General features: G+C 55.3%; 1 protein-coding gene across 11 annotated transcripts in view; it reads right to left on the reverse strand.

The window, feature by feature from the left end:
• The window catches only part of TRIM9 (tripartite motif containing 9), a 61662-nt gene extending 48613 nt beyond the window's left edge, over positions 1-13049 (reverse strand). For all 11 annotated transcript variants that reach the window (XR_004240683.1, XR_004240682.1, XM_032111500.1 and 8 more), the window contains exon 1: positions 12151-13049. Coding sequence is in view for 9 of the 11 variants with exons in the window: in XM_032111500.1 (XP_031967391.1) it covers positions 12151-12966 (816 nt within the window). In the remaining 2 variants the exon portion in view is untranslated. The remainder of the gene's footprint in view (positions 1-12150) is intronic.
• Positions 13050-13344: the final 295 nt, after the last annotated feature.

The raw sequence follows: 13344 nt of genomic DNA on the forward strand, positions 1-13344 counted from the left end.
CTAAGCCCTGTCCAACCTGGCCTTGGACATTTCCAGGGATGGGACAGCCACATCTTCTCTGCTCCAGTGCCTCACGACCCTCACAATAAATAATTTCTTCCTTAAATCTAGGTTGAATCAATTTTCTCTTAGTTTAAAACCATGAGCCCTTGTCCTATCACAACAGGCCCTGCTACAAAGTCTGTCCCTCCCTCCTGGGGTCACCGTCAGGTTTGTGAAACCCAAAGCTCTGGGACCTGACATGATTCATGAGCACGTAACAATTCCCAGCTCTGCTGAAGCTAAACCTGTGGCATATGGCAGGAAGGGCTTTTATCCCACCACACACAGCCTGCTGCAGTCGTGACATAAATCACTCCCTGACTTTCCTTTGGATGCATCACCAGATGAACTGAGGCGCCAAACGCTGAGTGCACACGGTCCCTCGAAGACAATCTGTGCTAATTGCCACAAATGACCTTGGGCAGCATCACCCTCCCATCACTGCCTCTGCCAAGCTGCAGACGAGCCCAGGAATTGCAACAGCTCCATAAAAGCATCCCACCTTTCCCCCTCGGCTGAAGAAACATCCCATAAGCACAGGAGGTGTTCCCCCAGCTCACACACAGCTCATGTTTGAGGTCACCTTTCACTAGACCAGGTTGCTCCAAGCCCCATCCAACCTTGTCTGGAACAAACTGAACAAAATATCTCTGCCCCTGAAGCCTCCCAGCTGCTGGAGCCCTGCGAGGTGGGGACGGAGAATGTTGAGAGTGGGTGGGATCCCACCTCCTTTCCCCTTTCCTTCTCCCCCCTTTCCACCCTGCAGCACATTCCTCCAGGCTTCCCACAAGGATGAGACATCCCAGAGAATCCTGGGATCACTGAGCTTGGAAAAGATCTCCAAGACCATCGAGTCCAAGCTGTGCTCAATCCCCACCTTGTCCCCAGCCCAGAGCTCTGAGTGCCACCTCCAGGAATTCCTTGGGCACCTCCAGGGATGGGCACTCCAAAGCTCCCTGGGCAGCCCCTGCCAAGGCCTGAGCACCCTTTCCATGGGGAAATTCCTGCTGCTGTCCACCCTGAGCCTGCCCTGGCCCAGCCTGAGGCCGTTCCCTCTCCTCCTGTCCCTGTTCCCTGGCAGCAGAGCCCGACCCCCCCGGCTGCCCCCTCCTGTCAGGGACTTGTGCAGAGCCACAAGGTCCCCCCTGAGCCTCCTTTGCTCCAGGCTAAAGCAGCCCAGCACGGTGGCCTTCCTCTGGTACCTTCCTACTGCTCCCAGCTCATCCAGGAATCACATCCCAGCCCAACCAGCCACATCTGGCACAATCAAATGGCACAGCATGGCAACACGAGCCAGAAACCTGCTGCAACAGGCAGTGGTCAGCTGGCAACTTGGCAAGGATGTGGGCAAAGCACCTGCCAGCCAGGAATGGAGGAAAGATTCTCCCTGGAGCCGCCTGTGGCCTGTCCTTCCCCATCTGACAGCCTGGCACCACGGCAGGAAATCAATGGAGAGCCCAAGCCACAGATGGATCGAGTGCTCGCTCATCTGGCCACAGCTCCAGGAGCGCAGCACGATTCCCACAGCCAATCCCAGCAAATGACCTCCCTGCCCCTCAGTCTGGGCTGGCATCTGTCACTAGCAGGGCAGGGGGAAGATGCAGCGCCCGCTGCCAGAGGGCAACATTAAAAAATGAAAAAGAAAAATTTAAAAAATCCTATATTCACCAGTTTTAACTGCTGTGCTCCGGGGGAGGTGAGAAATCATCTCAGAGGTGAGAAACTGTGTCTGAGCTCTCGCTCTGATTCACCAAGGTGTGGGCTGCTGGCGGTGCAGACCTCAGCAAATGCCCTCTGAGGTCCCCATTTTCTGGGAACAAAATGTCAGGATGGAAGAAGCGCTGGGGCAGGATGGATACAGCACAGCCTGAGCCACGCCTGGGCTGCGTGGGCTCGGTGTGACAGCGTGACGTGAGCCACCACTGCTGCTCCTCTCAGGGAACAGCCTCACAGAGAGCTGGCTGGGGAGCAGAAATGGCACAAGAAAGAGGGAGTTGGCTGAACTACAAAGGAGCAGCCAGGAATGAGCGCCGGGACAATCAGAAACGCTGTGGCTGCTCCCTCAGACAGCAGGGCCGAGGCTTCGGCGTGTTTGCCGTGGAAGTTGAAGCTTGTTCTGCACTTCTGCCTTGTACCCTGCCAAGGAATGAGCGCTGAGTTCCCAGGGGAACTGTGGCATCTGTCACGGAGCCAAGGGACACCACCAGCCCTCAGCCAGCGCTGTTTGCACATCCAGGGCTCTCCCCAGCTTCTCATCTCAGACGTCCCCAGCTTGAGAAAGCATTGAAGTCACACCCTCAAACCTCTGTGACTTCAGTCTGGGTCGGAGCAAGGGTGGAAGTGCTTTCCCAAGGAGGGAGGCTGATGCTCCCGTTGTGCCCTTGAGGGGATCTCACCCAGCCCTCACAGCTCCTCCACGAGTGTTTTTGGAAGTTCCCAGCTCATCTCCACATGCTCCGTTTGGAATTCCCATCACCCCACCGTGGTGGGGTTGCTGGGCTGGAGGAAGGGAACTGGTGCTAAACACACATTTCCTGGGAGAGGACAGACAGGGGCTTTGTGCAATTATTTGCCCAGGAGGACGGAGCAAATCCTTGGCAGGGAGAACTGATCTGCAGCCCACCCCTTCCCTTTCCAGCATCCTCAGGGAAATGCTGCCACAGTTCCCTCCCCTGCTGAAGTGTAAACAGCCAGGGCTGCACCTGCCAGCATCTTCCCACTCCTCCCCTGCTCCAGCCTGGATCCCTGGGTGTTCTGGGTGACAGGAAGGGAACAGAGGCTCTACCCCCAAAGCAGTGTCTGTGCCTTGAAATCAATAAGGAATTGAGACGGATTATTTCTTGTTAGGAATAATCCACCTCAAAGCTTGGCACAACCCTCACCTTCTCCCAGCTTTACATCCCCCGATGGAGAAACCACAGCACAGAACCAGAGAAACCTGCTTTGAGTGGGGTGTTTTCCTAACAATGCCTGGCATCACAGTCAGACCTCTGAGTTTGCCTCTGCAGACAGAAAGGTCCTTCCCAAGCAGGAATCCCACCGGCACAGCCAAGCCCCCAGGTCAGAGACCCTGGGCAGTCAGTGTGGGCTGGGAATCACAGAATCCCAGCACGGGTTGGGTTGGAAGGGACCTTAAATCCCATCTTGTTCCACCTCCTGACACGACCAAGGACACCTTTCACTATCCCAGGGTGCTCCAAGCCCTGTCCAGCCTGGCTTGGAAAACTTCCAGGGAGAGGAAGCAGGGAGAAGAAAAATGGTGAAGTTAACAGATGCAGCGAATTAATGCATCCTGACCCAAGGGGCACTGGTTATCTGGGAAAACAGAGGGATTTCACCTGGGAAAACCCCAAGAGCTGCAGGTGGAAAGCAGTTGCACAGCACAGGCTTTCAGGAATGATGCCATGGATGCACTGTGCCCCCTCGAGCTGAAGGCAAGGCCATAACCCATCATTAATTCACACACACACCAATCCTGCCACAGGGAACAGCAACAGGGAGGGAACTGCCTATGCACATCCAGAGGGGCCAGGAGCAAGGGAAAAAAAACCAGAAGAAAGTGCAAGGGTCCAAAAGCCCAAAAGGAAAAACAAAGTAGGGATCACTGGTTGGAAGATTCTCCACGTTTTCCAGGTTGGTGCAAATAATTTAACTGGTATTTCCCAGGTATTTAGGCTTTACAGCAAGCAGGAGGCAGCAGCCCCAGTGAGGGCACTCAGGCTGGGATCTCCACAGGAGGCACTGGAAGTCACAAACATCCTCTTCCACTCCAGTGGCTCGCTGCTGCTGCATCTGCTTCCGCGGAGCCGTGCTCCCGTCATCCCAGCTGCGCATCCGAGCCGCTCCTCTCGGGAATGGCAACTGTGGCTCCAGCACACAGCACTCCAGGCAACATCCATGCATGCCTTATTAACATCCAATTCCCAGCTTTTTTTTAAAAAAAAATCCATCAACTCCTATAAGGTGTGTGAAGAGGAAAGGGTAATTAGCACTGATGGGAAATCCCTCAGCTGCCAGATCCCTCCCAGGGCAATTTCTGCTGCTACAGCACTGAGCGGGCTCCTATTAACACCCCTCTATTTCTGTGACACGGGGAATTTAATGGCTAATAAATACAAAAACGTGGCCCAAACCCCAGTCCGTGCTGTGCCTGAGGTGTTTGAGGTTGGAATCGCCCTCACAGTCACCCCTCTGCCCTCACCTGCTGCTCCAGCCAGGTGCTGGCTCAAGAAAATTTCAAACTGAACTTGGTCTTGTTCTTTCTCCCTAAAAATTCTGCTCTGAGCAGAGCCTATGCTGAGCTTTCCCAGCCAGCTCCAGGTCAGGCTGTCCCCAGAGCTGCATCCAATTCTGAAGGCAAAATATGAGTTGGTTCAGACTGCAAACAAAATTTTCCTTTCAATGGGAAAGGTGAATTCTCTGACCTGCTGTTCTCAGCTCTGGTCTCCCTTCCTGCATGAATCAGGGAGGTGCTGATGCCTTTTCCTGGTTTTAAAACCAAGAATCAAACATGGTTAGAAGCAAAAAAAGGGGTTTTATCTTTGTGTTTATTTTAAGGATCTTTAGGTGCACCACGTCCAGGTTGAATGTACCAAAATGCTCACCCCCAAAAGATCTGGTATCACATTAGAGGTGTTACTAATTAGCAGATCTATCAAAGATTCCCCAATGAGAGGCTCAAGTGAGCCCCCCTCCCCAAGGAGCCTTCTCCTGGATGGTTCTATCTCAGGTTACAGAATGTGTTCTGGAGAGGACCTTGGGCTCTGGGGCACACTGATCCCTGGCTACAAAGCTTCTAAAATGTTGAGTCTCCTATCTTGACAAATAAGTCCAAGAATGTAGGCTAAGAAACACTAAGAATACAGAAGTTATAAAAAGGTATAAAAGGGGTATAAAAGGAAAGGCAAAAAACCATCATGGCATCAGTGCCACTGGAATGGGTGAGAGCTGGGCTTCATTTCTGTTTATTTCTATCTCTCTGTCTCCCCTGGTAAAGAGTTTAATACATTCCCTATTTATGGCCACCTGGTAGGACCCTCATCCACCCCTCAGTGGTGGTCCCAGACCCCAAACCATCCAATCCTGCTCTTTCCAGGGAATTTGAGAAACCCACCCTGAGAGCTTTTACTCATCACAGCAATTCCACACCAGCCTCTGCCTCTCCTTCCAGGACATAACCTGAGCCAGGGTCACCAGAGATTTATACCCCCAGCTCTCTCTGGCTTATGTGCTTGCTGTACATAGATATTTACCCAATTCATCCCAGCAGGACGAGCTGAATGAGTAGGGAATGAGCTGGCTTATTTATAAGCCAATTTAACAGGTAAAAAACCTCGCCCCAAGAACAAACAAAGCAAGGACCAAGGCTGACAAAAGAGCAGCTTTGAGAGTTGTTACGTTTCAGCTGAGTTCTTCTTTAATTATTCTTTCATACAGCTGGGAAGAGCCATGCAATTTGAAGGCACTCTGCATTAAATGAATGTGTGTGAGCAACACAAGTTAATCAAGGGCTGCTGCAAGTTCCTTCCAAGTTCAGGAAAGGGAAGGGAGATGACTCCCAGGGGCATGTGTTGGATTGCTAGAAAGCACACTGCAGGACTCCAGACAGGACTTTGTGGTCATGTGGGAAGAGGTTGTGGCAAGAGGAGAAAAGACAAAAGACTTAGATGAGATGTTAGGAAGGAATTCTTCCCTGTGAGGGAGGTGAGGCCCTGGCACAGGGTGCCCAGAGAAGCTGTGGCTGCCCCTGGATCCCTGGAAGTGTCCAAGGCCAGGCTGGATTTGGTTTGGAGCAGCCTGGGATAGCGGGAGGTGTTCCTGCCCATGGCAGGAGGTGGAATGGGATCATCTTAAAGGTCCACTCCAACCCAACCCATTTTGGTATTCTCTAAGTGACACCAAGCAAAGTTTTCCATTTAAAAACCTAAACTTCTAGGTGCTGGATTACGTAGAAGAGCAGGAATGAGCAATGCAGAGCAGCCCCAAAGGCTCTTGAGAACATTTTCCCAACAAAGATCCACCCTGCACCAGTGTCAGCTCTTCAAAAGCATCCTGTGAAGCCTGGTAAATCAACAGCAAAGCCTTTCCACACTCTTGAGTCATTTATTTAACACCAGGTGCTCTGTTTGCTCTGCTTCCTAATTCTCCTGCTTTTCCAGGCCAGGGATATGGTGACAGGGGAATCTCTGGGCATGGATACTGCCGAGATTTCCATGAAAGAGAGACAAGAATTAGTCCCTGGGCTGATTTTTTCCCCCCCATCACCTGACTCGTGAATGCACCACAGTAAACGCAGCAAGATCCAGGGGGGGTTTCCTTCATTCATCAAGTGGCCAAGAGAAGGAAAAAGATGCAGAGAGAACGGAAAAGGTTTGATATTTACAGTGTGCAGGAACCTTGTGGATGAAGATGGACCCCACCAGAGCTCCAGCTGCTTGTTGAGATGCTTCAGAGCCTGTGGAGAGCCTGAGCCAGATGGTGCAGCACAGCATCACTCTGTCAGGGTGGTGTGTTTTTGGACACAGAATCATGGAATGGGTCGGGTTGGAAGGAACCTTAAAGCTCATCTCATTCCACCCCTGCCATGGGCAGGGACACCTTCCACTGTCCCAGGTTGCTCCAAGCCCCAATGTCCAGCCTGGCCTTGGACACTGCCAGGGATCCAGGGGCAGCCACGGCTGCGCTGGGCACCCTGTGCCAGGGCCTGCCCACCCTCACAGGGAAGGATTTTTTCCTCATATCCAATGTAAACTTCCCACTGGAATGGAATAAAAGCTGCAGCGATTTACACTCACTCTGGGAGATGACCCTGGGCCCATTTCCATCTGCAAATAACCCAGAGGTCACCTCCTGCCTGCTGGGCTCCAAGAGCCCCTCGGAGAACTGGCTGTACCACACTAGCAGGGTGTTGCTCCTTACTCCATTTACTGCAGTGAGTGCAGGGGAAAGAGCTGCCTGACAGGAAGCTTTTACCCACATAAATTCACAGGAGAAGGCAGCATCGCCTCTGATCCCGGGCAGGCACAAGTTGCTGTGACTCACGGGATGGTTTAGGCTGGAAAAGACCTTTAAATCACTGAGTCCCGGGTCCCCAAGTGCCACACCCACACACCTTTTAAATCCCTCCAGGGATGGGGACTCCAGTGCTCCCCTGGGAGGTCCTTTCCAATGCCTGACCACCCTTTCCATGAAGAAATGTTCCCAATATCCAACCTAACCATTCCCGGGCACAGCCTGAGGCCGTTCCCTCTCCTCCTGTCCCTGTTCCCTGGGAGCAGAGCCCGACCCCCCCCGGCTGCCCCCTCCTGTCAGGGGGTTCTGGAGACTCAGAAGGTCTCCCCGAGCCTCCTTTTCTCCAGGCTGAGCCTCCCCAGCTGCTCCTCATCAGATTTTTGCTCCAGATCCTGACATTTCTTTGCTTTTTCCGACTTCAAAGCCTCTCAGCCTGTTGGCCACCCTCTGGATTTGGCCACAAAAGAACAGAGCAGGTGGGAAGGCTGTTGGGCACTGCTGGAGAAGGAGAGGATGGATCCTGCTGCTGCAGATGGAAAAAGGGTGGTGGGATTCAGGAAGGCCATCACACCAAGGCTTGGGAAAGAGCAGAGGAGAGCATTAAGGATTCTCCCTGCTCCTCTTTCAACAGCAAATATTTTACTTTGCGAATGCAAACAGATCTTGGTCAGACAGCAACTCCCCGGATACTTCCCCAAGCGCTGTGGGCTACAGGAATTCCCACGGACACAAGAGCAGCACATTCCCAGTGTCCCAATCTCCCCTCAAAAGTTCTCCTGGCAGCCAGTACAGAGCCCTGGCCAAGTGAGCTACGGAAAAACCCTGTCTGCTCATCCCTGGTGTCCCCTGGGCACAAACGGAGAGGCCCTGGCAGTGTTTCCCACATGTGCAAACGAGCTGGAATAAACTCCCAGTGTGTGATTTTTGATTCTTCACAGGAATCACCTGCATCCCTCATCCCATCTGTGCTGGGACAGGAGGGGCTGAGCTCCAGGTGACACCTGTGCTAGTGAGCTGCTGACCATCACTGCTGACCATCACTGCTGACCATCACTGCTGACCCCACACGGTGTGGGATGGAAATTCCCAGGGCTGGGCTCTGCTGAGATTGGCAGGGATGCTGCAGGGGTTTGCAATCCAAGGAGAGTTTGTGTCTTCAGCCTGGGCAGCCCCAAGCTGGGCAGTTAAATCCCATGTAAAATTAAAACAGAGAGCACTGTTTACCTTCCACTGAAGTCGAGACCTGTTCCTGCTTCTCTCCAAGAGGACCTGGACATGGTGCCTGACCTCCTCCTCAAGGAGAGAGTGGTCCAACCCTGGAGTCTTGCTTTAGAATCTTGGGATCATTAAGTTTGGAAAAGCCCTCTAAGACCATGGAGTCTGATCCTTCCTCCAGCACTGCCAAGGCCACCACTGCCCCGTGTCCCCAAGTGCCAGAGATGGGCTTTTAAACCCCTCCAGAGATGGGGACTCCACCTCACTCCTCACAGGACTTGAGCTCCAGAGCCTTCACCAGCTCTGCTGCCCTTCCCTGGATGCACAAAGCAAAAGGAAATGTGGATGAGAGCGGAGAGAAGAGGCAAACCCTGTGATCCCAGCCCAAAGCAGAGGGAAGCTTCTTCCTACACTGCCCAGAAAGAGCAGAAGATTTTCACCATGGGACCTCTGACCTCTTCAGCTTTTGTTTTGTGCATGGTAAATGCAGGCTCACCTTTGCAGCAGCTGGGATATGGATGGCAAAGACAAAAGCAGCCTCTGGCAGGCGTGACCCAGCCCAGGGAGGTGTCCAGCCACGGGGTGAGAAGTGCCAGGGACTCCCAGAGCAGAATCAGACACAAGAGTGATGGGTAACACTCAGTATTTGAGAGACAGGCAGGAATGACTGCTCTGCATCACTGTCTCTCCATTTCCTAACCCAAAAACCTTTCAAACCTGCTTTAAATCTGCTATAGAATCCACAAACTTCTGGGAGACCTTTTAAACCTGAGCCAGCTACAGTAAAATGATTTTCAGACCGAGTTTGATCAACTGGGTGGGATTTCAGGGCTGTGGGGGACAGCAGAGCCCCTGGAGATCCCTCCCAGTCCGTCTGTATTTGTACACATGCATCCATGCATCCATCTATCCAGGCATCCATCTGTCCATAAAAACACAGCATCGAGCTGCTGAGCCTGCACTCTCCACACATCTCCAGCAAAAAACAAGAGGGACTCGGATGCGCAAGGAATAAATGATGCAGCTCCATCTTGTGCTCCTGCTTCTGGCACGCCAAGCAGCATTCCAGCTTGTCAGGATAAAACCCAGACAGCTGCAACATCTGTGCAAAACTGGGACAATTCTGACTAAAAACCCGTTTCTCTCAATATTCACCCCGCTTCCAACAACTGTCCTGGAAGGAAGACAGGGAGAGAGAGGATTTGCCACAATCTGTGTCCAGCTTGGAAATCCCAGCTCCCCGAATGACAACTGATTGTGCCCCAGCACAGATTGTTTTAAACAATCCTCTGGGAGGACCTCAGAGAGGAAAGGGAAAACTGGGGCAGTTCCCGAAGAGGCCTGTGCAAAAGCCCTTTGGATCTGGTTCCAAGGGGAGCACGCTGCACTTAGCAGGGATTGCCCTGGGCCTGGCAATCACCTACTGAGGCGTGAAGGCTGCTGCTTTCAGGAACAACAGCTCATCCAGGCACTCCGGGGTCAGCACAGGCTGTGGGGACAATCACAGCCTCCCTGGGTCAGAAGGGAAGAGCATCCCAAAGAATATTCACACCAAGAGGTGTTGGAATGGCACAAGAGAATTCAGGAGCTGCTGGCTGATGGGTGTAAACCAAAAGAGGGTTGGTTTAGACGGGATATTGGGAAGGAATTCCCTGCTGGGAGGGTGGGGAGGGGCTGGTACAGGTGGCCCAGAGCAGCTGGGGCTGCCCCTGGATCTCTGGCAGTGTCCAAGGCCAGGCTGGACAGGGCTTGGAGCAGCCTGGGCTAGTGGGAGGTGTCCCTGCCCATGGCAGGGGGTGGGACTGGATGGGATGTAAGATCCCTTCCAACCCAAATCATTCCATGATCCTCTCCTGTAAGCTGAGCTGTAGCTATCACTACACTGCTCATCACAGGGTAAAAATCAGCTAAAAAAGGGACAGGCGCCCTTTCAGCAAATCTGTCCCCTCAAAAAATGACACCAGATACTTTTGCAAGAGGATCACCACTCCAATCCACAGGTGGCTCAGTGGGACTCCCAGTCCCAAACAGGACCAAGCTTGGAAATCATGGCCATTGATTCATTGTATTTTATTTTTCCTGATAACAAAAATCAAGGTGAATAACCTCTTCCCCTGATTTTGTTGGATGGCATCTCAAGGAGCAATCTGAGCTCTGCTCCTGAAATCCTTCTATTCTTATAGAATAGAATATTCTATACTCCTTCTATTATTCCTTAACACCATATTTAACTCCACAGACTCTTTTCGCCTCCCTAAAAAGCAAACAAACACCAGGGAACACCAGTGAACCCCTGCAGAAACAGCTCACCCAAGGCAAGTGAGACTTCGCTGTCCAATTTCCAAAACTCTGAGAGCAACTGTGCGAAACTCATCATTTGAAATAATGTTACAGCTCCACATCTGTCAGCAACATCAATGAAACGGTGCGTGGCTAAAGCTCTCCCCTGGGAAGAGGGATTTGGAAGGAAAAGCTAAAGCTCATCTTATCCCAACCCTACTCCCACTATCCCAGGTTGCTCCAAGCTCCATCTGACCTGGCCTTGGATGCTTCCAGGGAGCCACAGCTTCTGAACAGTAAAGAAATTCCCCCTCACGTTCAGGTGGAATTCCCTGTTCCAATCTCTGCCTGTTGCTTCTCATCCACCTGCTCCACATCACAAGATCCAGGCTCCATCCTCTGCCTCCCTGTGCTCCAGTGAGCAAGTCCCCAGTTCCCTGTGCTATGCTGCTCCTGGGCATCCCACACCAGCTGGATGCCACCAATCCTGGGATCAGTGACTGCACCCCATGTACACGGACAGGGGCACCAAACTGCTCTGGCACATCCCCATAAGAGCACGGAAAATCCAGAGAGGAGTTGTTCCCGCTCCCAGCAAACGAGGGTCAGGAAAAGCCCCTTCCAGCAGCAACAAGCACCACCAAACCTTTCTCTCCACAGCATCATGCGGTCACCTCCCTTTTTGGGGCATCGTGACAAGCGACAGCTTGTCCCTGCATGCACCCACTGACCCAATTCGGGGTGCAGCCCAGAGATGGGCACCGCTGCCACACAACCTGCCAGAGCATCCCGAGATATTCCTGGAAAGTGATCCGGCCCAGTCCCTTCCACTGGGAGGTCACCCCCCCACCAGCTCCCTGTCACAGGTCCCCCCACCTGCTCCAATTTGTTGGAGTGGGGGCCAATTATGCCGATGTTCATCCAAGGAATGATGCCCATCCCCTTGTGCCCTGTCCGCCCGTGTCCCAGTCACTTCTGCCCCAGTTCCTTCGGTCACTGGTGCGAGGAGGGAGGGAGGGAGAGGGATGGATAGAGCCGAAGCTGATGATGGCCACATCCCTGCCTCAAGCGCTGGGACCCTCTCCTCCAGCATGGAGGCGTGTGGGAGTGAGTGCGCTCGGGAGCAGCTGATCGGTATTCAGGGACAGGCTCCTGGCTGCCCACTGCCACCCCTCCTCCTCCTCCTCCTCCTCCTCCCGGTGACTCCGTGTGCGGTAGGAGGTGGCACCCCAAGGCTCCCCGCTCCCACGGCCCCGCGGTGGATTTCACGCCTCCCTCCTCCTCCCGAACCCATCGCTCCCTGTTGCTTTCTCAGCTCTGCGGCGCAGATGTCCCCGACCCGCCCCCGGGCCCTGCCAGCTCCTTTGGTAGGTCCTCGGCTTGCGGGGTCCAGCTGGCAGGGCTGGATTTGGGGAGCCACGGGGAGCATCATCTGCACGATGCCAATGTCCCCACGCCGAGGGGCAGCGCTCCTCTCAAGCAAGGGTGCAACAGGGAATGGGAGAGGATGGGTGAGGATGCTCCCACCCTGCCAGCTGGGGAAGATGGAACGTGTGGGGCAAGGTGACTTGGCTGGGGCTGCTGGAAGAAGCCGGGGCTCACCTTGTGGAGCTTCCACATGGCTCCCAGCGCCTTGACCTCGTGGCTGGAGTGCTTGCCCTCCTCCAGGCACTGGTAGCAGACGGGGCTCTTGCACTGCACGCAGTACATGCTGTGGTTCTCCAGCTCGTGGTCGGTGCAGGTGGAGATCTTGCGGGGGCTCAGCCGGCGGCTGACGCGGCCCTGGGCCGGCGGCACCAGGCGGTGCTTGGCCAGCGGTCCCCGCGGCGGGTGGCACCGCAGGCGGCACGGGTCGCAGTAGAACACGTCGCACTGCTCGCACATCACGGCCGCCTCCTTGGGCGCCTTCTCGCAGAGCTGGCACCGCAGGGCCGCCGCCCTGCCCTGCTGGTAGCGGTCGATGACGCCCTCGAGCAGGCGGTTGCGGGGGAAGCCCCGCAGCCCGCGCTCGTCCAGCACCAGGCTGCGGTGGCACTGCGGGCAGGTCAGGCACGCGTTGCGCGGCGGCGGCGGCGGCGCCAGGGCGGCGGGGGGCGGCGGCGCGGCCGGCGGGAACACGCGCACCCCGTTCGGGGACTTCTGGCACGGCGTGGTGGGAGCGCTGGCGAAGCCCCCGTAGGAGCCGTAGCCGCTGTCCGCCTCGCTGTACAGGCTCATCTTGTCCAGGTCCAGGTAGTCATAGTCGGAGACGGCCGAGCCCGAGGCGCGGCGGCTCTGCGGAGACTCCGAGTCCGGCGTCTGCACCAGGATGTTGCGGGCGCACGCCTGGCACAGGTTGTGCGAGCAGGGCAGGATGATGGGCTCCCGGTAAAAGGAGCCGCACACCGGGCATTTCAGCTCCTCTTCCATCTCTTCCATAAGGGAGGGAGGGAGGGCGGCGGCGCGGCGCCGGCGGCCGCGGCAGGAGCCAGAGGAGCGACCCGCACCGCACCGCGCCTCGGCGCCGACTGCCGCCCGCCCGCCGCCCGCCGCCGCGCGCGCCGCCGGGCCCCGCCCCCCGGCCCGCCATTGGCCCACCCCCCGGCGCGGGGGTGCGCTACGCGCTGTGATTGGCTGATCCCCCTGTCCGTCATCCCGCCCGCCCGCCCCGCGGCGCCCGTGCGGGGGCTGCGCTCGGGGCTGCGGCGGCGCTGCGGGGTCGGTGCGGGGCGAGCGCCTGTCCCGGCCCTTCCCGCTGCTCTTCCCGCTCCTCTTCCCGCTCCTCTTCCCTCCCCCGGCTCCCGGGAAGCGTCACTG

The sequence above is a fragment of the Corvus moneduloides genome, chromosome 6, assembly GCF_009650955.1.
Source record: "Corvus moneduloides isolate bCorMon1 chromosome 6, bCorMon1.pri, whole genome shotgun sequence".
NCBI lineage: Eukaryota > Metazoa > Chordata > Aves > Passeriformes > Corvidae > Corvus > Corvus moneduloides.